The 26,639-nt window shown below is 38.4% G+C and overlaps 1 protein-coding gene across 1 annotated transcript in view; it reads left to right on the top strand.

The window, feature by feature from the left end:
- The window catches only part of PLXDC2 (plexin domain containing 2), a 273,059-nt gene that overhangs the window by 100,810 nt on the left and 145,610 nt on the right, over window positions 1–26,639 (top strand). The window contains exon 2 of the mRNA XM_065050838.1: window positions 24,113–24,324. Within this exon, the coding sequence (XP_064906910.1) occupies window positions 24,113–24,324 (212 nt within the window). The remainder of the gene's footprint in view (window positions 1–24,112; window positions 24,325–26,639) is intronic.

Below are 26,639 nucleotides of genomic sequence, written 5' to 3'. Positions count from 1 at the left end.
ATAAAATGAAGAGATTTACAAAAAACTGAGTTTATGTTACCCTATTATATAACTCTAATATGTTTGTTGTTTCCTTATATTGAAATAAAATCTAAAAGACTTAATGTTCTTTATTTGTTGTTCTACCCAGTCAGCAGCTTTCATTTAGAGATGACTGTACATCACTGTGTTCTTACATCCATGTCTCCTTAAGAAGCAGAAATTAGCTGCTTGGTTTATGTGTATTATTTTAAGTTATCTATTTGCTGAAATCTAAAGTTTAAAGGACTATTATAAGGTTATTACACTGTATAATTTTGCAGGGATAGTTTGTATATTAAAGGAATTAGCCCTCCAGCTCTCTTTGCACCTTTGCTTATTTTGAAGCTGCAGGAACAAGGCTGTTTTGTGAAAGCCCCATGTCACAGTCATCGGTCTTGTCCTACAGGCCTCTGCTGTGCAAATAGCATAAATCTCACTCTGAATTAGGGAAATGCAACTGAAATTAGTGACTATATTAATTAATTAAATCTTTCATGTTAGACCACACTATACTGTTTTCAGTGTAGTCACCTTTCTATTCCACATACTGATACAGAGCATTAGATCCCACAGTTAGATAATTTATGCTTTTAAACTATGTGGATGAAACTCTGCAAGCAGTTTTATAGCTTAGAACTGATTGAAAATCCAGATTCATAGCTGGCAATGAGGTATTTACCTGAGCTCTTCCTGCTCTCATGCCATTTACCAGAGGGTGCTAGCTGATGCTCTGATGAAAAACTTCTTCCTTCATCCAGTCATCTGACATTACCCAATTCACTTTCTAAATTTGATGGCTCAGTTCAGCTCCTGAGTTTTCTAGTTTATCCATGTTTATCTGTATCAACATTTGTATTCACATTTCGTACTCCAGGGACAGAGGAAGGACCCCCAATTTATTAGAAACACATGTGTATCTTAATGGGCTACAGAAGCCTGAGACAGAAATTATTCTTATCCAAGCAGAAGAGTATGTTCTTGATTAAAAAATAAATAATTAAATAGGCAGACACTACATTCAAAGATGAGAATAAACCAGTACAATTCTAGATGATGTTTTACATGCAAGTTCTTCCTTAGTTGGCTGTGAAGTTTTCTCTGGTTATTGGAGCCTGCAAACTGGTTTCCTTCACCTTGGGCTGGTAAGTGCAAAACTGCAGGTCAAAAGACAGTTTTAAGTATATTGAAATGGATTATGAGGAGTTATTTGCTGGGCTGTGAGTGGGCTGCTTGGTTCACATGCTTCTCCTGCAGCAGCTTCACTGCTTGGTGTGGAAACCCAAACTTGTGAAAGAGAGTTCTGTGGAACAGTAGGTAGGGCTTTTGTTTTAAAATTTTGAACAATAAAGGATATTTCAAAATTTCTTCTAGAAAAGGAAATTGCAGGGATGAGTCCTGTCTACAAAACTTCAGATATGTTAGCAAAAATATGCATGTATATATGCATTTTCACTATGATTTTTAGCCTTTTTCTCTCCTGAAGAAAAAAAAAAAGGATGATACTTTTGCTTTAACATGTTGACTAAAATGAAAAATAAAAACAAAGTAGTTGACATCTAGAACAATATAAAATGTCCATTTGGATGCAACAGTTAGATTGGTCTGGTGATAATGTTGCTCCCACTTATGAGCTCATTTATGAATTTTTGCACTTTTGAAGGTATCTGAATAGTGCAGCAAATGCAAGAGTCTCTCTCCTTGACTGTGATGCAGGGCTCTGTATCCATTTCTAACCCTCCAGTGTACTCAGTCCACCAGATAAGGCTGGTGGACAGGTGGGAAGTGGGCAGGTGAGCGCAGCTGGAGCAAGGCACTCCCAGGGCAGGGATGGACATGGGCACAGGTGGCCCCCTTGTGACTGACAGCCTGTCCTTGCCCCAGTTTGGTGCCCTGGACTCACAGCTCAAGCTTCTGTCAATGTGCCACACGAGGTTCTGGGGCTTCCTTCTGAAAGGGTGGAAGCATGTGGAGAACTTGCACAAGGATCGAAATAAGCAGAACCCCTGTAAAAGTGAGATTTTATTTGCCTTGTTGAGAGCTGGGCCAGAGCCCACCAAATATTGAGTCTGTTCTTGAATCTATGTGAATGGCTGCTTCTTGGCTGAAAGCTTGGCTGTTATCATATCAGTGTATTTGACTTAGCTAAATCACTGAAACAAAAGTAAATGCCAAGATTTATTTTTCCCGCAGGGCTTTTTTTGTTTGTTTCTAATTAAAACGTTTAGTCTTCAGAAACTTCGTTATTTGTGTTCTACAGTTATACTGCTGAGTAAGAAACAGGGGGTCTTTGCAAAGAACAAAGTGAATTAGTTTAGCTAACTGCGTCTGAAAAGCAGAGCACGTGATCTTTTGGCTTGCTCTGAGAGTAACTCGGCTAGCATTTTGGACAGCAAGCTCTCTGAATATCAGACCCAGGAAAAAATGTCACAGATTATTAGAAATGGGATGGATGGGAGCAGGCTTTACTGGAAACATTGGCTAAGCTTACATTGTAATTGCTCTGCTGAAGCAGTAAACAGCTGCTGATCCTGTGATCTTTCTGCTGAAAAACAAGCATTTGTTGTAGTTATTTTTCAGATGTATGTTGTTGTTTGCATGGTATTTCAAGTGTTCTACTTGGTATTTATATTATTAGCTCAGTGTTCTACATTACAATAAATGTGTTTACTTATTACAGAAATACTGACCCTTAAAACATCTGCTTCTCAGCTGAACATCCACAGCTCAGTGGGTGTGGGTAGCTTCTGTTAGCCATTCTTTCATAATATTTTGCAGTCTTTGGCAAGCAGTTTGAGTCAGATTCTGACCTCAGATGCACTCCTGTACAATGGGAATAGCTGTGCTCCAGTCAACAGCATACTTCTAGTTTTATGTCAGTGTTAACTGAGGTCAGAGGACATCGCAGCGAGTGGGCCACAATCCTGTCTAATTTTTGCTTGGCGGAGTCCTTTAAGCAAAAGACATAAAAACTGTAGTGGCTTCAGACTGATGCCAAAATTGCCCTCACTCTTCTAGGGATGGAGTGAGAGCAAATGATATGGCAGAAGGTTAATCAAATTGTTATGATGAATTAAGGGTTCTATGTCTATCAGCATCAGCAGGAGAGCCATAATCAAGTCTGACAGGCTTGGAAGAGCAGTGGCTGACTGGAGCTTGTCTTGTGGTCTTGTGCTGTCTCTTGCCTCCAAATACTGGACCTGATGGGAATAGTTTAGAGGTTCTTTTGGAGAAAAGAGCTTCTGTTGCCTCATGAAGGGGGGGATGGGAACACCCATCATTTCCTACAGCAGAAGGGAGAAAATGGTATTGAAATCTCTGTGGTTGGTGTTAAAATGGGGAAACAATCATTTGAAGGGCTTTGGTGTCTTAGCAAAAAGTCATCATTTTTCTCTTTCCCCTTATTCTCAGCCTTAGGTCAGTATCTCTCAGCCCAGTCTCCCTTTTTCCCATCCCAAATGAATTTTCCATGGTCTGCAATCCACGCCCACTCTGCCCTTCATGCCTGTGGCTACCATTTCCACCCCTGATATCCCACTCCAAAACTGTGGAAAGAGCACCCAACTCAGACCTCCCCCCCTGCTGCCATCTCTGCCACTGGCCCACCTTAGAAGTGGGAAGATGCTCAACAGTTCAGAAAACCCTGCATTTGCAGGCAAGATGCCTTCGGTCCTGTACTGCTTGTGGCTCTATGTGATTAAAATGTTACAAGGAACCAGTCATCCTCTATAGCATATCTCAGGGCACAACCTTTAGCACGTACTTAACTCTTCATGCAGCAACAGGGAGAGTGAGACAGTAATTTATTTTTTCTGCGTTTGTAGGGCATCTACCATCATGGGTCTTGTTAACAGTGAGAGAACTTAGCCATTACGATCATACAAGCAGAAAACAATAATGTCAACCAACCACAAGCCATGTGGGTTAGTATCAGCTGGGACTTCCATAGTGGAAAGAGTCCAAAAGTGAAAATGTGGTGTGAATTTAGTATACACAGCATCCCCTAGAGGTTTGCGTTGCAACTTACAGACTGAATAATTGAACAGTCCTTTTCCACAGCTGGCTCCTCTTACAGATACCATCTAGTAATAGTTGTAATAAGAATACATGTTGGAATTAGTTTGTAAGATGAGTCATGACTTGAACAATATTGGTGATGTATTTTGGAAAACAAGTCTCATTCTGAAATAGAAAAATATTTTGCAAAACTAGCAACATATCCTTTGCAGATTCGTGGAAAAATTGAGCTATTCTGTATTTCTATTCATTGCTTTATCACCAAACTGTTATTACCCAAGTGTCTTTATTACCCTTTTAAAATTGATTAAATTGTTATATTTTCTAGTACATAGATTTAATGTTGATAGCATTCTTTCTGTGAATCAAAGGGACTCTCCTGAAGAACTTAAGGCAAAATGTTCATCTTAGATAATGGGTATCCAAATCAAAATGTAGTGAAAGTTGGCCTGTGCAATAAATAGAAACATCTTGATATCATTAATTTGACATACAAATAAACCATATTCACACCCTGAATGAAACCACTTACTACAGGAAAAGATTCAGTGTTTCATCTGAAATTTCTCTTTGATGTGGAAGGCAGTTTTGATATTTCCAAGCTGTAGTATTTCGTATGCCTCCTTTTGTAAAGGATGAAAACTCCTGAGCTATTCTGATGTTGGTGATGTCCTGCAGAAACTGGTGATTGAGCATGGAGAATATAGCAACAGATGGTATCACCCCACACGAGGTCAGTAAGCTGTGGAAATACAAAACTGCCAATCCTGAAATTGAAAACAGGTGGCAAAAATTTCACTTGGAGACTTGGCATCTGTAAGTAATCAGTTACTGTAAGAGCCTTGGTCAGACACAAATTAACTTCATTGCTGATTGCATTTTCAATAAGTAAAGGAGAAAGCAGCTGCATTTGGTTAGAATCACAATACAGGGTAGAAATACATAGAAAGTGTTTAGAAGCACTTAATTTTTTTAATTTTTTTTTTAGCTGTTTTGAGTATAAACTGTTTGTTAGCTTTTTTTTTTTTAAAAAAAAAAAAATATATTTTTCTTCTCCCTAGTATTTTTGTTGAGAAAAATACGTTTTACAACAGTTTAGCAATGCTTCAGGAATCAAGGCTTTTTCTCAGAGCTTTCAAACTCTCACACCATTCCTACATCACTTTCTGCTTTTAAAAAATGAAAATAAATACATAAACGCAAGACATCTGGATTTTATTTGGGGCTTTTTAATTTCAAATGAGGAAATAAAAAAAGCTATTTTGACTAGAGCTGAACTATGCTAATGTGGGATGTTTTGTTCTTGAACTTTGTCCTTGCTGGCAAGTCCTCCTTCTCCCCACAAATAGCAGTTACCTAATTGAAAATGCTAATGCTTGACAGTGACCTGGTGGTGACTTTCACAGCAATGACAGGGAATTTCAGAGCAGGCAATGTGTTAGTGGGTTCTAATTTGAGAAAAATTAGGCTACTTGTACACCAGGTTAAAGTTTAGAATGCTTTCAAAACATATAAAGTTATTACGGTACAGGCAGCCAGACAGCCTGAAGTGTTTTCTATATACAAGGAGAAAAACGTTGGTGTTGATCACCTAGTATATTCTAGATTTAAAGGATTTCAAGTTAGTTAGGCCAAAAAGGTTTGATCCATGGGGAAAAACTTATACAGCAACATTAGAGCTAGATCAAAGTTCAGAACTGCAGTATTCAGGAGGATTTAAAATAGGGGCAATGATATCCTCCTCCACCTGACGTTACATGAGGCATATAGATTTGTAAGAAGGTAGCAGTACCTGTTTCCAGAAATGCAGGAGTCTGTTACACCTGACTTCAACTGCATTTTCCACAGCTGGATGTTTCAGAGAGGCTTCCACCTGCAGTCAGACTCCATGCCATACTGGAATTGGATTGACATCAAAGGGATTCTGAACATCCACAACCCCACTGAAAACATTAGATCTTCAGAAGGTTGCATACTTGCATTTACTTATCCCAGAAGAAATGATCATAATTCTAAGCCTTGAACTGTGTGTGGACAGTGCCAATGTAAACAAGGAACTGAGCTTACTAATGGGAAGAACCAGAAGATCAAAAGTTGGTGGATATCTGTGGAGACATGTTTCTGGATGTTCAGAAAGTGCTAATAGGTCACCCTGCAAAAATTATGCTTCTTAAAGATGCTTCCATCAGGCACCTGCAAAATGCGCTCAGTCATGTCAAGCAATGCTGGCCAAAAGGTTTGGTAATACAAATTGTTCACAAATTCATGTTTCAACAGAGATGTTGCCTCTTGGGCCTACTTTCCAGCCCGTTTGCCGTTACATAGATTATTATCCTCTTTCTGGCAACAGAATAATATTCCTGTGGCAATTGCAGCAATTGCTTACATGGAACAATAAATATCAGCTAAATGTTTAATGTGAGCTTAACTTTTTAAATGTGTTTTAATAGCTGAATACAGAGAAAGCAGCATGCTGTGACTAATCCGCTCTCTGCAGACCACCAGCAAGTACTCCTAATCACTGTAATGCAAAATGCAGGGCTTCCAGATCCCTTTGTAAGATTTAAAGATGCCCATTTCTTGGACATACAGTGCATCTTGCAGTAGAAGAATACTAGAATTCTGTCTTTTTCTGAGTTTTCTAGCATCTGAGTTTTCTAAGAGGCATGAGACAAGCCCGTTCTATGACTAGCAGTTTTATGGTGGTGGTGTATGTTAGATATCAGTAAATTACCTTATTTGTTTTCCTGGAATCTAGACATCCTACTGGATTCAATGTGCACAGCCATTTTATTTATTTCTGTCACTATGTGCATGCAGTGACTTTGCTGTTTTGCTATTGCCTTGACTGAGTGATTTTCTTAGTGATGTATGTCACATTTATTCATGGAACAGCAAGTAACAAATTATAATACGCATAGAAACTACTCTGTAACTTTAAACATGTAAGTTCATTGTCCACAGGTTTGAAGTGTGAAATAAGCCCAGTTCTGTTGCTATGCACTTGTAACACATTTCTGATATTAAGTTCAGATATGATAGGTCCTAAGTTTAAAACTAGAAATAAGATTCCTTTTGTGATACTGAGAAAATATGTGGTAGCAAAATAGAGTTCGAGCCTGTCATGTTGCTTATCAGAGCAGCAATTTTCTGACTCTGGGCAGAGCTGCACACAGTCTTACTCTCCCCTCTGCTGTTTCATCTTCTTCCGACAGGTCACTGGAGAGGATAACATCTGATTTCAGACAGTAAGATTGGGAAGAGATAGGAAGCAAGTGGGACCAAAGCCTTAGTCTGATGCTACTAGAAGTCTCTGCATGCAACATCATCTTTTCCTCTCTGCTCTGGTCTGCATCCTCCTGCCTGACAGCTAGGCTAAACAGAAGAGCTGGATGGGGTTCTGAGCAACCAGATCTAGTTGAAGATGTCCCTGCTCATGGAGGGGGGTTGGACTAGGTGACAGTTGAAAGTCCCTTCCAACCCAAACTATTCTATGATTCTATGGGGTCTGACACCATGCCTCTGCCTGGAACAGCACAAGCTGATCCGGGGAGACCAGGCGCTTGAGGAAAAGGGAAGAGATTATCAAGATAGGGGTAAAAAAAAAAAAAAAAAAAAAAAAAAAAAAAAAAAAAAAAAAAAAAAATCAAAGGGAAACTCAATTTGCATATATTTGAATACCAGTGCATTACAGACCTAAAAGAAATTACTTGAGCTCATGCTTGTAAAATCACTCGCATTTAAAGCTTAACCTGAAAAACAATCTATTGAGGAGCCCATTTTTCCTGTGGAGAAGCTGTATTAGTGATACTGGAAGTTATCTTGCACAGCTTTCAGCCTCTTTACTTCAGCAAAACTGATGGGAGTAATAAAGTAAGTTGTTGCTTTTTTCCTTCTTACTGCATTTATGTAAGAGGAGGAGGCTGAATGTGCTGTCTTTTATAACTTTTCTTTTGCAGGAGTGGGCAAAAAGCGATATATGCTTCATCCTTTTTTTACAAACATGATACTAGACAGATGCTTAGAAACAGCTTAGCTAAATCATGTGAAGGGAACCATACACTGTGTGGAAAACCTCCAACTTTTGGCATACACAGGCAGAAGTGGAGATTAATTTGGGTCACAAGAAGATGTGAGTTTTTGGTTTACCCTTAAAGAAAAGAGAGGGAGAATGGCCACTAGGAGTTATGCAATGGAGTTCAGTTAAATAACAGGCCTTTGAAAGGCCCTGGTTCATGGAAGTGTCAGTGGTTTTGGGGGCTCGTTTAGAGCCAAACAATGTGCCCAAATGTATCAAACTATGAGAAACTTCCATATGACTGACATGAAACCGGAAAACTCAGATGTGATACACAGGCTTCAGAAGCAGATTTAGTCTTTAAACAAAGTGGGCATTTGCTGTCAGCACTGGGTACTGTTTAACGAACTCTTCCTCTGATCAAGGACTTGAGCATCTACAAGCCCAGTGTTTTCATGAAAAAAATCGTAGCTTTCTAACTCTCAAGCAGATTTAAAGCCTTGTGTTAGGTGCTGACTGTTAACACTTAAGTTGCAATCCCAAACACCTGTTTGTGGATCTGGGCGTTACCTGAAAAAGAGAAACAAAAAGAAGCAATGTTCATCATATATTTGAAATGCCACATCTTCCTGGGGATTAGTTCCTCAGTTAAGGGCTGCAAAAAGAGACGTAATTGGATCCAGCATGTGCAACGCATTTTTGAGAGTGGTACTTGCAGCTGGTCTTTGCAAGAGACAAGAAAAGCTCTCAGTTTATCTTCTAAGCCCAAGTACTGGTGTCTTCCCCATGGAACCAGGACAGAGAGTTCAAGGCTCTCTTTACCCTGGAGGAGGTCTTCCATCTCCTAGCAAGGTGTCCTGCTTTTGAAGTTGTTCCAGAAATTATTGAAGACTAATTGGAGCAAAAAAGAGGGAGGAGGATGGACAGTTCAGAAAACGCATGGGGCCTATTCTGTGATTTTGTGACTGTCACTAGCCCTGACTGAGAAAGAAAAAGAGTTTACTCTGTGTTTTGAGAGACAGTTCTGTCACAGTGAACATGAGCTTTCTGAAACTGGAAAGCAGAAGCAAGGGAGCTGCTCAGGCAGGGAAGAAAGGTGGCCATTATCTCTTAGTAAGGTGGGAACACAAGGTCTGCCAGAGTCTTTTACTGACTGAGTCTCACTGCATCCTTTACTACTAGGTAGCTCATTTGTCTGAAGAGAAAATACTGTAGATCAGGCCTGTTAACTGCAGTGGGTTTGAAAGTGATGGGTCTGTGGGACATACTGCCTAAGGAATGCCAGCTTCTCCAAGCTTAGAAGTTGCATGTCCAGGACACCTAGACATCCAGGAATTGGAAATTTATGCCTCTATAATTTAGACATGGAATGATATATCTGTAGTGACCGAGCTGTTTCTCTATGTGACTAAATTAGGTGTACATGATGAGGAAGGCAATTGCTATTGAGCAAGAAAACAGATTAATGTAAGATTAACTCCTCAGTGAAGTGGAACTGACAGCCCTGTGGAAGATGAGCAGTTCTAGAGACTATTAAAGTCCCATTTAAGTTCACCAGGTTGAGACTTGCATGACATGTAAGTGGTTTGACAGTGTGAATGTATGTGGAAGGGAGGTAGAGCTTATGCCATGCTATTTCTCTGTATTGAGCTAATGAGGAACAAAACCAAAAGGACTATGAATATATTCTTGAGAAATTTCAGTATGATTTCTAGGGTCATATTCTGTCCAGGAATCAGGTAAATCTTTGCATTGTACTCTTATAACACTGAATGAAGTCTATCTGTTGTTGAATCAGTTCCATGTTGCAAGATGTAAAGAGTTGGTTTCCAAACCTTACTGTGGCTTCTGTGGCTCTGGATGGGCTGTCAGCCAGTCTGTGGGTTAAAACCTTGGCAGCAAGATGCATTAACATAGAAATATGAGACTGCTGTAAAAGATGGCTTTTTGTGCAACTGGCTAGTGCTTTACTGTCATTGAATCTCAAGGACAGGGTATGGGGAATCACAGCTGACTGCTGGCACTGTGCTTTGGAAAGGAAAAAAAATAGCATGTTGAGACAGTGTTGATCTGTGCTTGTTAGGAATAAAATCTGTAGTGGGTAGAACAGGAAGAAACAGGGGTGATTTTTCAAGTATATTTTATGGATCTATCAGTCTCTGTCTAACAAATAGGCCACATTTTGGCTGACTTGTTTTCGCAAATCCTTCTGTACGTGGAGTAATCCTGTCTTTGATGAATAAGCCAGGAAGAGGCAAACATTCAGATGTCATTGTGTCTAAAACCTTTAAAACCCACTATACTCTTATTTCCAGACATTTTTTTCCTCTTTCTTCTTTGATTTTCCCTTCTAACTAGTGATAATAAAGAACCTGAGCAACAGCTGGAGCAAGTCACTGAATAGAAGTGTAAATGCTCTGCACCATGATGATTACCCAGGAAGGAAACAGATTTTCCTGTGAAGGTCTCTTCCTCACAGAGCCATCCCTTCAGCTCTCATAATGCACTGGGCAACATTTGCAGGCATCTAAGTCACTGAGTCTACCAAGTTTGAGCTCCTATAAGCTCAGCTTCATTTAGAAAATAAGCCACTCCAAAGCATTAAAGTACACTTGCGTTTTTTGTTTTGTTTTGTTTTGTTTTGTTTTTTGTTGCTGTTGTTGTTGGTTTTTTTTAAGAAATGTACCGAACCGTCTTGTTCTGTGTGTTGCCTCTGTTTTTTTTTTACCCTCTGAAAAGTGAAATAACATACTCTTCATTTAATGATCGATGCGTAATGATCTTCACACATTACATAACACCCTATCTTCCACTTAGAAAAGCACGAGGCACAGCAGAGAGGGTTGTAAATCTGTCCTTTCCTAAGTGTAGAATGATGTAATTTAAGCTGGCTCATCCCTGCACGGCTTCCAAGGCACCATGTGCTTTGCAGTGAGCACTATCTGTCTCTGCCTCCTCATTAAAAAAATGCACAGATGAAACGTTCGTACACGGCACACAAGCAAAGCCACCCCAGCAGGAGTTCTGTGATGCTGTTTATGTTTTTTCTTGAGAATATTGTGGGAGAATTGGAAGATTTATAATAAAGAAGAAAAAAAAAAAACCACAAACATTTATTTGATCTTTTCCCAGAATTTGTCTATCCAAATAACTGAATAACTGAGTTCCGTGTTAGTTCCGTGTGTTAAAAGTGGATGAAAGCAATGCAGTTTCCTCATTTTATTTTGGGGCAATGGAGGTGCATGTAAACAGTATAAAACGTAATGTATTATAAATCAAAAAATGCCCATACTCCATTTGTAAGTGCTAAAACCCCTTTATAAGACTTGAGTCCTTCCAGTCTTCTTGGTTCATTAAAAACTGTCCTTTCTGCACTTTATCTGCACAGTCCACAGTACTAGTTTGTCTGTCTTTTGGGAGAACAGAAAGGCAGTATTCAATACTCCATATATCGGGCAGTCCAATTAAACATTTGTGAGATAATTTCATTGCTTTGACAAGTTTCAAGATTGATGCAATATTTTCTCTTCTGTTTCCCTGGTATCTCTGCCAGTTTTCAAATGGATTATTTCTTTCCTGCCAAAGAATGTCTTTCTATCATTCATATCTCTAACTGGCTTAATTCTTATTTTTATGTCTCTGCTTCTTGATTGGTTTAATACAGCTGTTCTTTGACCCTAAATATCTACATATCTACAACAATTCCTCCTTAATGTACCATTTATTTATTTTTTTTTGTTCCCACATCAAGTCTAGCAATGCAGATTTTTGTGCCAGAGCTTAAGAACAGTCTCTGCTCTAAATTCCTCCCATTAGTGTGCTAGAAACAATGTTTTTCTCCACTAGATCTCCTGATGAAGCTAAAATGAGAATTTTTCCTGAAAAGGAGCTGGAGGCATTTAGACCCATTTTAATTTCAGTGACAAATTTAATCTTTGTTTGATAAGACAGAAAATAGTTCGCCCCTGCACAGTAAGATAGTCTGGAAGAAATAAACAATGGTATTTCAGTAATAGAATAGTACATAGCTATTATCTAGTGCTTGTCATCAGTAACACAGAATATGTTTAACAGACAAAGCCAGTATCATTATCTGCCTCTTACAGATAGCAAAAGTGAAGCACCCATTGAACTATTATGCAAAAATACTATAAAAAATTAAGTAAACCAGGCTTTCACAGTACATTTTTATTTTCTTTTATTGTATCCGTTTCTACACCATTTCTACACCATTTCTTTTGTGCTTCCTGTAAAGTTGAAAGGTTCTGACTTCTCTAGTGGTTCATCTTACGGAGTGCCATATCTACAGCACTGACTGCATCAGGCCAGGTTGGAGCCCTTATTGTTTAAAATCATTATTATGTTTTCAAAAGCCCTGAAAATACCCTATGGATAACAATGGAAGTAAATAGATCTTCTTTTTTAGAAGTTTTGTGCTATTATTTTTGAAGAAATGAGGGAACTGCGTAAACGTATAGAGAAATTTAAGTTGAACAGCAATTGTGAGTTGAGGGTGAAGAGACACTGAAACAAGATTCAAGCTCTTCTTTCAAAAAAATTATCATTGTAGTGTCTTGACCATCTCGTCTCTATGGAAAAAGCCTCAAGAATAAAACACAGTAAGCATAATTCAGTGATTCTGTAAAGCCAAGAAAATAAGGTCAAAAACATTTTGAGCATTTTAAAGTACTAATATTTAATGTAATTCTCAGTCATTGCTGTCCTAAACATGTAACCCCACCACATAACCTCAATGAGGTTTATTTTTCCTGACCTGTGGAGTGACTCCATGTTTGGGTGTGCCAATTTACTACTTTTACTTTTTGCAGGACATTTGATGAAAACCCTGTCTTGACACCACAGTGTAATGAATTCTGGCACTAAGCCTTCACTTTTTATTAAATGAATTCATTAATTCCACAAATGATCAAGCTATTTACTTGGAGCTGGTATAGTCTTTCTAAATTCTGAATCACTGGTCTAGGAAACCATGTACAGAAAATGAAGGAAGAAATTAAATTCGCTTCTTTAATTCATAGTGAAAATGAAGGGGTTTAAATTTTAAGTTCTGTCTGAAATTACTTCATGCATTTTAGCACTGAGCTGAAGGAAAGCCCAAGTTATGGCTCCACAAACAGTTGTAAATTTTAACTTTGACATCTTTGAAAACTTTCCTGTACAGCACAGTGGAAGAAAAGTCGTGCAGCTTTTTTCTTCAGCTTGTATAATGTCAGATACTATTGCATTCCTTGCTACACATTTCTGGGCAACAGCAATTACTTGTTCTTTTTCCAGTTTTCCAAATCCTGAGCTCCGTGAAACGTCTAATACCGCAAACCACTTCCTTTCTACTCCTGCAAGCGAGTCAGAGGGAACTGAGGACACAGCAGGAAAAATGTGTCATGGGTTAGTTGTGCCAGGACTATGTTGCATGATCTTCCTAGTTTGAAGGTGTACAGGTTAGTTCAGGTTCTGAGTGGTGGCACTCTTTACCTAGGCTGTATTTTGGCCCACTGACACAGGAGTCAGAAATTAGTAAGGGGCTTAAGAGTTTGTCCCTTTTTGTAGACAAACTTGTTAACAAGGTGATTCCAGTCTGTTGGGCACTCCTGATTAGGGAGGAGAAGAAAATTTTGATGTGTGTGTCTATCAGGGTTTGTTGTACCCAATGAGGTGTTAAGCTGCCTTTCTTATTTCCACCGCGTTGGGTTGCTCAGACATTAATCTGTGCCAGTGAAGGTGATGTTGTATATACATGTATGTACAGGTAGTTCCGTCGTGTTGATATGTGAGTTTTGTTTTCTTCTCTGTATCTTTTTGCTTGAGCTACCAAATCCAGCATGGTGGCCTTTGGTGTGAATGCTAACACCGATCCTTATACCTGACTCAAAGTCAGCCTGACAGGGCTACCCGGGCAGCCAATTACCCTCTGATGCTGCTCTGACACTCGTGAGTGACAGGCCTGTGGAGAGCTAACTGATGGTGTCTTGGCCAGAGCAGTGTCCGTGGAATTGCTGCTCTTTGCCTCTGCAGACCACAAGAAGTCTAGCTCTGTCTGTGCTGATCTGTTTTTCAAGCAATGGGCTTGTGTGTCTCTCAGCCCCTGTTTTTTCCTTGGGCTGAAAATGAAGATAGTTCTTCTACCAGTTTCATTTGCCATTGGCTGCTGGGAAGGGTGCAGATTAGCCAAGCTAACACAGTTTGGCACATCCCAAATATTTGCTCTCTTCTCCCTCGACAAGTCATGCAAAAGGACTTCCAAACATATGCTGCAGTTCAAATTATAAATTACTATTTCATTTTTGTATGCTTTTCTCTGCTGCCCAGAAACAGAAGTTAGTCCTAACAATGTGACTGCAAAATTGTCCATCTAGTTTTTTAACTCTGTTTTTGTAATCTATACATCTGTGCACAATTGGTGCCCATCTTCTAGATGAATGGATTGCTTGCTGGTTCTGGTTAAGCCTAAATCTAGAGGAGAAGCTGACCCACCATGGGGTTGGCATCCTTGGGTTGTTCTAGTGCACAGGTTTGCTGTGTCCTTCAGGAAAAAGAAAGATGCTTTCAAATTGGAACTGTGGGGTGGAAACATTGGAGATTGTAGTATCTGATGTTGGCAATTGTACTGTAATCCAGTTATCGACTAGAAAAAAGCCTTTCTAAACTTTTCTCCAATGCCTTTAAATAATATACAGTTGGTATTAGTATTCTCTGGAAAACCTTTGAATCTAGGTTGGAAAAGCATGAATTTGCATATAAATAGAATATTATGGTGAAAACTCCATTTCTCTTAGCAGGACAATTTTTTGTTGAATTCTTTATTTTTTTGCTACTTTTTACACAAATAATTTTGTGGTTTAGCAAGAATTTGTGATATAGTGAAGCCTGGACAGAAGATACATAAATTACACATGAATGAACATTTTGACACTATTGCTACAATGGTTAATCAGAAAACCTCAGATGATTTAAAACAATGTTAACCTCCTGTTTTTCTGTTCTGTAGTTTGAAAATCCACAAGAAAATAGAACTATGAACATTTTGAGTTGTGTGCCAGGAACATAAGAACATTACAGATATTCTTCCCTTTGCTTTATGTGGAAGCTTGGTATGTGATAAATATTCACCTAAGTACACTTGGTATCTGCATTGCTGATAATTGTTGGAAGTGCTGCTGGCAATGTGGATATGAAACCTATTTGTACAGTGTGCAAACATTAAGTGATGTTAATCATGCTGAATATGGGGAGCTGAAGGTAAAAATCTGGAAGAAAGAATCCCAGCACTGTTCACTGTCTCAGGAAGCACCTCTCTTCTGCTAGTCAGGTGAGATTAGGAGAGTCAGGCTTCCCTTTTAAAATGCAAGATTGTGGCCTGGAAAGGAGAGGAAAACAAGAACCTGGAAGCATACCTTTGAGTAAGCTTAAATTTACAACCCTACTAGGAAATTTTTAGGGATCACCAACTGAAAAAAAGAGGTTGAAGGCCAGTGTTAATAAATGGTCGTATGTATAACAAAGACCAAAGGTATGTAAAGAGAAGCTATACTGGAGTTACAGCATCTAAGACAAGCAACACTTAATGAGAAAAATAACTCTTTACTTCCCATTTTTCAGTTGGAGAAAGTATTTCAGTTGTGCATTGTGTACTGAGTTTAGATAGGTACTAATAGTATGAGTTTGACTTTTTTCATGTGTTCTTTGAGGTCCAGCTCTCTGACCTGATCCACCTGAAAGCTCTGGAAAATATCACATCAGTAACAGCACATTTGTGGAGTTTTAAATTAAATAAGAACTACACAATTCTGGCTGTTCTGTTTTTTTGTTAATAGGGATGCTGAGTAGTACTCAAATTGTATTTGCCATGGCTGGGTATCTAAGCCTATTAGAGGGTTTTTTTGTAAGGAAAGGCTAAACCAGAATCAATTCCATCTTGTTTTTCTGTGGTTTCTTTTCAAAGTGATTTTGTCTCCTTATCTCAGAAAGTGGAGGGTTATAATAAAGGATTATACTCTGCGTTGTTAGCGTAAACATAATTGTGATTTTTCTGTTCCAAAAGCAATACCAAAGGTCTCTGCCTGTGGGTTGCAGATGTGCATGAGACATGCAAGAGCCTAATAGGTGTAAAATGTTCTATGCCTTCCCTTTCTGTTACCATCCATGTTGCCTAGACTCTTGTCACTGTTTAAACCTCAGTTGTGAAAGCAACTTCAGTCTATCTAGATTGTGTGTGTAAAAAAATTTAAGGACATCAAATGATAACACATTTTTTTTCTTTTAAAATCTTCTTACTATAATGGCCTCAAAATCTTGATACTAGTTAGATTTATAATGATATCTGATAACACTGTTTACTGATCAAAACTCTCTCCCTTCTTATTACCCAGCATCTTCGAGGCTGTAAGCCTTCTTTGAGGCATGAGTTTGGTTTGGGTTTTTTTTTGTTCTGCAATAAACTTCAGTCCTTGTCCCCAAGTGGAAATAGCAGGAAGAGTAGCAAAACTAACCCATAATACATTATAAATCAGATGGCTCATAAATTCAACATGCGTGTAAATTATTGTGGTTATGTATCTGGAGAGTATGTATGAAACAAGAATTAGACCGTAATTCCCAAGTACTGATGTTCACTAATTAAAGTTACGACATTGTTACCAGTGGACTCAGGCTCCTGACTTTAACAATTTTGATTTAGGAGGACAATTACATAAATAATTTCAAAATGAAAGTAAATCAGACAATAACCCCCAGCCCCTCCTCCCCAGCAGTTGTAGTTGTGACAAAGATAAATTTCTGGAAGTGTGGTAATATGCACTTTGGGACCACTTACAGTAGTGAAAAATAATTATTGAACAGAAGGAGGTTGCAAATGGAAAAGTCTGAATTTATATTGTTGATAAAATGCATATGTAAGGAAATTAGCAGTTATGTTTCTTCCCTGCCACAGTACCTAGTATTATTGATACCAACTCTGCATTAGAAGTGAGTCTTAGTAGCTGTTGTGTAATTGCAAGAGAAACATTTATCAAGGTGGTGTTATCATTTTAGACATTATTTGCTGTTCTGAGCATACAATTCAACAGCAGTACTTTCAGAACTGTGATCATAATCTGTCACTCAGTATTTTGTTATTGTTAACCTCTGACTCCAATTTCACCCCGTTTGGTGAAAATACAGTCATCATAAGTATCATTCTCACACATAACATTATTTTAGGAGTCTCAGCCATACTTTAAAAAGAAATTGTCAGGTTGTGGTCTTTTGTTGTTTTTAAAATCATGATACAAACTGCCACAGCTGCATGTGTGTTAATTGTCACTGTAGGACAGTTTTTACAAATCCTGTAATTTGTAAGTTTGCAAAGACATTTATCCTATCATTACCATGGGCATATTGAAAGTCAAGCATATTTGTTATTTCTTTCAAAAATTAAGGTCTGAAAAATTCAAATGGTCCTAGTCCCATGAATGACGTGCAGCAGAAAATAAAGGCTCTGTAGTGTTGAGCTGTTCATAGGCAGAGATAATTTAAACTGGAAATTCTTCTTATGAGAAGCATGATTGATTTCACTGTGATACTGGGCATTCATTATATGAGCACTCTACCTGGAGAATCCGTTAAAGGAACATTTATGTTTTGAAGAATCTGTCACTTCATGGGTCCAGTATTCATATCTTCCACCAACATTTTTTGGTTTCTCATCTTTACTAATAAAATGGTCGTAGAAAAAATAAAGATTCGTGAAACGGGCTGTAGAAAGTTACTTACATTAAAAGAGCATGATGGCATTTTCAGTTCCTTGATGAATAAATTTGATTTTGCTGGTATTTGGGCTCTGGCAGATTTAGAAAGATGATACTATCTCTCACAAGCAATCTGTTAAATGGAGGTTTCAATATGTGAGTATTTCTGGGACTTCAAAAAAAGTCTTGTTGATTATGATGCAGTTATGAAATTAGTCAAATTGCAGAGTTGGCCTAAATATGTGCAATCATGAAATGTAATTAACACGTGTTTTTCAGAAATGCAGTTCTGAAATTCTAATGTGCTGAAACATTCCACAAACCTCTCTTTGACCTCATAGAAAAAGGAAAAAACAAACAAACAAAACAAACAAAATAACCAGCGCAGCTGAATGAGTGGTAGATAATTTACGTATTTGGCTTTTTTGTTTCAAAATACACTTCCTTTCTTTTTCAATTATATTGCTGTCCATAAACTTTTCAATGTTTCTTATTCTTGTAAAATGTGAGCTAGATCCTAATTCTAAATAAAGCTTTATGCAAACCAGATTTCCCTACTAAATCAGAGTTGTCTTAATTGTCAAGCTATGCTGTTTCAATTTTATTTTATTTACTTAGAATTTTCCTCTTTTTCTTTGAGGGCAGACTTGCAAAGCAGAGAACCTGTGCCTTTGCCATAGTCAGGTGGCATCTTCGCTTTCTGCAAATCTTTCTTATATAGCCCAATCCACACTTCCAATCTGTAAGAGCTGCTTGCATAATTCACAATATTGAAGTAGACAAACTTCTCTGTGTATTCAGTTGTTCACTTTCAGCATTGATTTATGTTAATGATATCTGTTAAGAAGTTCTGTGTATTTTTGTAGCACAGGACACACATCTTCCTGCCAAAAACCTCAGACTAGAAGAGCCACTTCAAAGGTCAGGTGTTGATGTACAAGAAGGTACAGGTTTTGGTATGTCCTCCATCAGGTTAGCTTAATACAGTTTAAAAACTTGTTCACTAATAGTTAAAATGCAAGCTAAGTTAGTAAAAAAAACTATTATCTGGGTATATGGTGGTTTAGGCAATTGATGCTGAAATCTTTTAAATGTCTTTTACGTGTGAGCATGTAAGAAGGAAATTTAAAGCACGTGTCTTAGATGTAAGCAGAAGTAAGCCTGTGTGTAAATTTCAGCTATTCCCCTTCCCCAGTTTCCTCTCAAATATTCTGCATAGGTCCTTCGAGTTTGTGTAAATCATGCCCCTATAACCTGAAAGCATTTGGTGGTAATTCTGATCAATAATATTGACAACAAAGGGCTGAACTGGCCAACTAGACAGGAGTTTCTGAACTTACCAACAGCCAGTCATTAGCTCCAGAACATCACAGAGGAATGAAAGCTTTTTATAGATTTGTTTCCCTCACCCCCTGTAGCAGAATGCAATCCCCCCACCACCTCTCCCCCTCCCTCCTTCAGTATGGAAGGAGGGGGCACATCTCCCTCTTTCTCTGCTAGTTGAGGCTAACAGCTTCTTTTGTTTGGCCCCAGAGCACCCTGGCCAGGGCCATTAGGAGAAGGGAGGGCCGAGGCACACCGAGCTGCGCCCAGCGTGGGGGATGTTTGGAGGCTTCAGGGGCACCCACAGACAGTGTGGGGGTGCAGAGAAGCTCCTAGAGTGCCTACAGTCAGATCTGATCAGACAGTATATAAACGGGACTCTCGTCGAGACTCCGCCCTTTGTCGCGGGTCTCTCAGAGCTCTCTCTGCTGCCGAGAGCCCCCCTCCCCGGGATGGGGACTCCACTTGCCTTGCTGCCACGTGTGTAAGTAAAACTTCTCGCAGGATTGCGAGTATATTTATACTTTTCGTGCACATATGCACGTATAACTTTCCGTGCTCCATATGAGCGTGTGTAAAATTAATCCTCACACAATCACGAGTGTATTTTCCTCCCGTGCACATATGCACATGTAACTTTCCGTGCACATTTGCACGCGTACTTTAAATTATTTCCTCGCACAATCGCGAGTGTATTTTCCTTCTGTGCACACTTGCACGCGTAACTTTCTGTGCCCAATACGAGCACGTGTATAAATTATTTCCTCGCACAATCGTGAGTGGCCGCCAAGAGCCCCTCGCACAATCGCGAGTGTATTTTCCTCCCGTGCTTCCACATAAGCACGTGTAGGATTCCATGCACACTTGCACGTGTAAGTAAATTAACTCTCGCAGGATTGCGGGTGTATTATAAATTTACCCTCGCGGAATCACGAGTGTACACTTCCCGTACTCACTACGAGTGCTTGTATCTCTTTAAAAATAATCCCACACCGTGTTTAGACAAGTGTGCATTTCTCTGGGACTCAGGGACGGGTCTGGCATTGTTTTGGGTGAAGCCACGTGCATGCACACTGTGGACCGCCTGTTGTATTAGTTGCTGCCTCTCAATAATTTTCCTCAACTGATATCCGAACCTGTATTTAAGTCACTTTTGGAGTGCTAAAACCCTGTTTCTCACCGGTTCAATAAAAGTTGTTTTTGGACCCTGTTGTCCCTTAAATTAACCTACGGGGTGCCTCCGTGACACCCCCACCCTACTGCCTTTCTAGCTTTATTCAACACAGAGTTGAAATTTTAAATTTTTACTTAACCCAAGGGGGAAAGGAGCTGCAGACATAATGATTTTCATTGCTAATTTTTATGAAAACTTCAAGGACAAGAGCTGAAAGATCAGACCAAAACACCAGCTCAATTACATATTCATTGGAAAGACCTGTAGTCTGTTTTCACTGCTTCCAAAATATTGCAGTACAATATCACTCTGCAGACCTTCACTCTGAGGTATTTGCATGCTGGTGGCAGACCTATATATAACACTCTTGTGTTTTGCACGTAAAAATATCAGCTGAAAGCTGTAATTCAAATTTTAAATGATTTGAAGGCTTGTTGTAGTTCTGAGCCTCTGCTTATACAGGCTGAACAAGTTACTACTCATTTATGTTTTCCAATATTATGATTTTATTATTAATCAGATATTACAGCATTTGGCCGCTTTCCAATTGATTTGAATGACATCTTCTCCTTCAGTGTTAATTAGGTGCAAGCTCAGAGATCTAGAAGATAAGAATATAATACTTTGGTATATTTCCTCTAAAAAAGCCTTTTATGTAGTTTATTATCTACACAGGGATTTCAACCAGAAACATGAAATAGTTCTAACTTGTAAAGTATTGGAATTGTATGTCTCTGAATGTTTTTCCTTCATGAGCTGCTTGCGTTTAGAACTTGAAAATTAATTTATCTATCCTTGTTTGTCCCTTTCTCAGCATTAGAGACCTTTTAGGATAAACCAGAGACACCACACTGGATCAGAGCTGGTCTGGCTAAGCCCATCATCTCTCTCTCTCCATCCCCAGTAGCTTAAGGAAAAGGTTTAAGGAAGGAGGAAGCCTACAGTGAATTTCTCTCTTTATTCCCTTAGAACACATCCAGATTTTCTCTCACATTGAAGCTTCAGTATCCCCATTCTGCCAGTTTAGGACAGTTAACTAGTGTAGTGGTAACATTGGTAAAAGCTTTCACAGATAATAGTGAAGAAAGAAAAACCTCACATGAAATATCTCCTCCTTCCCAGCACATGAAAACATTATCAGTTCATGCTTTTAATTCTTGCTGCTATTAAATTTAGAAAGATACAATGCATTCTGAATACAGTTAGATGCTTATAAATCTTCCTTGTGTCAGTGTAGCTTGCGCCTGGAAAATAATATTTATCAGTGTAATGGCAGTAACAATATGGGTTAGAACATTTTCCATTTCAAGAGAAAAATCACATAATTAAAACAGCTGAAACAGGATAAAAGTTGTGCATTGGCAACATCAAAGGCTTCTCTAACAGGGAATGGCCCATGCCAAATTTTTCAGATGCTGTGATGCAATTATACTATAAAAGATTATTATTATGAAGAAAAGTGTTTGAATTTTCAAGCCAGTAGAAATACCTGAATGTTCATATCTCCTTTTTTTCTCCAGCACTGTATTATTATTATTATTTTTAAAAGCAGTTTATGTTACAACACCTTAAAGCTTAGAAACCACATTAGTTTCTATTCAGGATATATAAAAAGTATAATCGCTTTTCTTTAGAGAGGAGGCTCAGCCTGAGGTGAATAGGATTTAAGACCTTCCCCTAACTTTCACATTTTCTATTTGCTAATTTTGGTGCCTGCCTCAACATGTTGATTGTTGACCAGAAAAAGAGCAGGCTGCAATGGGAGTGCAAAACGAGGGTAAATATGTTTTTTATCTTTCTGTTTTTACCTCACAAAGGGCAGCAAGGGAAGATGCTTGAGAAGAAGGGAGCGAGGTCCTGCAGACACATAGCTATTGCACTGTGACTCCTGTTTGTAGGTATCTGATGCTCCCCGTGCCCCACAGCAGGCGCTGAGGTGTCTTAGAGCTGCAGACATGGCTTGGGTGGGAGGACAAACACTGTCTCCATGGATCCAGCCTCAGGCATCATGTATCACAGGCAGAAAGTGCCTCTCTGCAATTGTATCTGAGAAGGTTGCTGTGCCTGTCAGCTTTCTGATGCCCTATCCCCGTAACTCCATGGTGAGTGCCTCCAAGCTGAAGCAGAGAGGGCAGCTTTGAATGGATTTTGATAAGGACCAGGGAGGAATAAGTCAGTTCATCTGCTGAGCTGTCCCTCTGCATCTGGCAGCTGATTGCCTGATAAAAGAAGGAGTGCAGTGGCAATTTGTTGAAGACAGGTGTTCTAAGGCTTTTAAGAAACACAAGGAAACAGGTTTCAAAAAGTCATCAATTAACAGAAGTCTGATTACTTGGGGTCTGAGCACAGTTATGGCCTAAGATTGTTTATTTTGCATCTCTGTTAAATTCTGATTTTTCTAGGTGACAGAGCACCTTTGGCTCACGTAAATTCAGTGTGATTGACCATGATCAAATAGCTTAGGAAATAAGTTTAGTAGATTTGGGGGAAATTGATAGAAAAATGGAATCACAAAGAACCTAAATCATATTAGGGATTTTTTTTTCTGTACCATAATTCTTTCTGGTCTGTCAAGAACAATGTCTGCCAGATTCTCCTATATCCATGGTGCCTGTACCTGTTCTTGCTATGATGCAGTAAAATCTTAATTCTTATTTAAACCTTCAACAGATATTTTTCTATTTTTTCCATCTCTTGTGTATCTAGACAACATATGCAATTCTTAGTAAGGACTTAGAAGTGGTGCCTTCCTTTGGTCAGAAGTTTCTGCCAAACAGAACAATGGAAATGTTGGTAAAAGTAATGTCTTTATGAGTCTAAACTTTCAGTATTTTTCTTTTACTTGGCCACTTCTCTTGAGACTTCATTTGGAACCTCGCATTCTGTTTTTTGAACAATATCCCCTATATGAAAAGCACAGAGAACCCCTCCACTTCTCCTTTTAGACCTAAAGACAGTATGAAAAGCATATCTGATTTTCAGTGTAAAGTTTGCAAAATTACTTTACCCCCTCTTAAAGGTGTTAATTGAAATAAATTAATAAAAATACTTTCACTGACTTTTGGATTGGGCAAAATTGAAACTCCTGAAGAGTTTATGGGTTTGTCTTGATGATAGTTTTACTAGCATGAAAAGGTTGTGAATGAACATGAATAAAAGACAAAAAGAATATGTAAAACACACCACTCAACTGCTCACCCTCTGCAGGGGATATAGTAGGTGTCTGCAGACTTCACACGTCATTTGCATTTATCACTTACACAATGGGGAAGTTTATTTTTACACTGGAACAGATGTTTATGGGAATTTCATGCCTCTCATAATGTTTATTTGGCTGCCTTGCACCATGGCTTCCAAGCTCTTTCCACATAAGATCAGTAGCAAAAGCTCAGCCCCTGCCAGTGTTTCTCTGCCTCTTCTTCGTTTTGCTATATTAACTTTTTTTTTTTTCCATAGATTTCTTTTATTTTGAAAAGTGACTTTTATGGGTAAGCAAGTAGCATACTTACAAAGATTACAGGGAAATTTTTTCCCATACATAAAATAAGCAGGACAGTAAAACATTTTGGATGTTTAGAGGAATCTATAAAACTTGGTCAAAATTCTTGAATTTCGTGGAAGTATAATACACTGTCTCTTATTTTAAAATCTTATGCTGCTGTAGAGGCTTTATCAGAGAGCTAATTGGCTGTGCTATGGAGTGGTTCAAAACATAAAATTGAAATATTACAATACTATTCTTGAGTTTTCAGTTATGATTAGTAATCCAAAGTTCCACTCATTTATCATCTTCTTTTTTTTTTTTTTCCTGTCAAACAGTTGTGTTTTATGACGTTGTTCAGAGCTTCCCTCGAGTGGAGGAAAATGTGCAAGTGGATTCACATGTAAGCAGCCACAGGTGGAGAAGGCACTCAGAGTCTCTCAAATCAGTCGACACCAACAGAGCCAGTATGGGGCAGGATTCCTCTGAGCCAGGGGGTTTCACAGACCTGCTGCTTGAAGAGGCACATGACAACACCACCCAGATTGAGGTAGAAATTAATTCTATCTATTTTTTTTATTCAGTTTTTTATCTTTGATCGAGGGTTAGTAAAAAATTAAGACATTTATTTCAGTGTACATAAACATTGGCAGAGGAAGAGAACTTCATGGTGTGTATTTGTGATCATGTCAGCACATGGAAGGCAGCAGAAAACAGGGTCTGGACCCTGTCCTGTCTGACTTTTGAAGAGAGTGTCTTGAAGATGTCTGTATCTCTGCTGGAAAACAGTTATGGGAAGTTGAGGGGTTTTGAAGTTCTTGCTGGAGAACTGGGAAATTAATTAGTATTAAAAAAAAAAAATTATTTCTTAAAAGTTTGCATAAACTTCTCAATTTGTGGGATTTTTCCTGGTCTTTATGTAGAGTGATAGCCAGATATGAAGGAGGAAATTAAATGGCCCTGGAGACATAAGAAACTGGAAAGAATTCCAGGTTGGTCATTAAAAGAATTTGTCCATAATTTTGATTGTTGATCTGCCAAAGAATAATAACATGGATCAAATCTACCTAAATGAAATCTTGGGATGTTCTCACCCTTTGTTATGGCTTAATTCAACTTTTGATTGCTTGTTTAAAAAACTTTAGCTCCCAAATTACCCTCATATTGACATAATGTAAATCCAAGTAGGCACCAGTTCTGTCTATAAAGTTGCTCTCAGTTTCAAGTATTCTAGGGAGAATTTATTTTGTATTTATACACAGGAAGCAACTGTTAATATTATAATTATGTTTTTACTGATATGTTTTACGTATTACGTTTGGGATTTCCTATTAATAAAATCTACATCCTGGTTTCAAATAAAATACAGCGTGGAATAAGTTACACTTAATATTTTCAGTCAAAATATTCTGCTTCCACAGCAACAGTGCCATTTATTTTTCAGGTCTGAGGAGCTCACACTTAGGCAAACAAAACAGTTTTCAGATTTTGAGTTGTTATCTTACACAATAACAAAAGCAAAGCAATATAAAACCCATCTGTAGAGACAATGGTGTCTCTGCAGCACGAGTCGAAAAATAACAATGCTTTCCGAGATGTATGTTTTGCATTTGCTGTTTTTTAAGATTCTCAGTTTGCACAGTGCTAATTATGTTTCTTCTTTTGTTGGTAAATCATAGTTTTGCATTGTATGTTCTTGTTATTATTTGTCTTTTTGCTGCCTGTATTCCCCATCTGGCTATACTTGTAGCAATTCACTAAGACGTGACACAGATTGATCCTTCTTCGAATTATTTTAGCAGGTGAAGTGGAAGGTGTCTCAAATACAAGCAAGTTTGTGTAGCTGATGTTTCCATGGCTTACCAGTAGATGCCCATGCAGTATCTCCATTTGGTTGAGTTCCAAGCTCTTATGAAGCAAAATGGGCCAGAGCTTCCCCTCTAACACTCATATCTGTCAACATTCAGGAAAAAAAAATGAATGCTTGCAAATGGACATCTGTAGAACAGTATTTTTCCAGGGACAACTTTCCTGTCTGATTAATGTTCTTATGGTGTCTTAACCTCAAAAATATATCACCCTTAGTTTATTGAATTCAGGTTTTGTGTTCTGTCACGGCCCTCTCTTTTTCTAAACTCTTCTCAGCACAGTAAGATAACCAAGTTGTGGTTTTACACATTATCGGATTCCATTGTAAATCCCTACTGCAACACACAGGCATTTTACAAAAAAAAAACCTTGATGCCCAGCTTTGTAGAGGAGGTAAAGCTTACAACACATATTCACAGCGAAAGAATCCAAATGTCGCAAAGTCTTCTGCAGCTTGGGAGCTTATCGGTGATGCTGGAGAGCGTATTGATTTTTTGAAACCCTGTGTATGTTGCAGTTCTCGTTGAAGAAAATCCAGACAATGGGTACTACCTGCCATTCATATTTAATGACACTACAGAATTACAACATTCCTCCATTGCAGATGCTTTCCCTTTCTAAAGTATTTTGTAGACTTGTTATGCAAATGGGGAAGATGTCTTTTGCTGGAAGGCTAACAGTAATGAGCATATCTTTAATTTTCACTTGATATTATTTTCTGTTCTTCTTTATAATGATGAGGCTACTTTTACTCAGCTTTAAAAAACAAAACAAAACACCTCTCCAGCACCCCACCAAAAAAAAAAGGCAAAAACCACCAAGAAACCAAAGAAACAAACAAGGACAAAAGAGAATGTGGTATGCAGAAATTTCTGCATACAGTTTAAAAATCACTCTAAATGTTTCCAGTATTATCAAATCTATGCAATCGTAATGTGGAAAATAATTAAATCAACCTGCGCGGAGCATAGCTTAGTTCCACTGGCTTTTCTTTAT

This window comes from Columba livia, chromosome 2 (assembly GCF_036013475.1).
Source record: "Columba livia isolate bColLiv1 breed racing homer chromosome 2, bColLiv1.pat.W.v2, whole genome shotgun sequence".
Lineage (NCBI taxonomy): Eukaryota > Metazoa > Chordata > Aves > Columbiformes > Columbidae > Columba > Columba livia.
The sequence above is the reverse complement of the archived record's forward strand: the minus strand, read 5'-3'. Positions and strand labels throughout refer to the sequence as shown.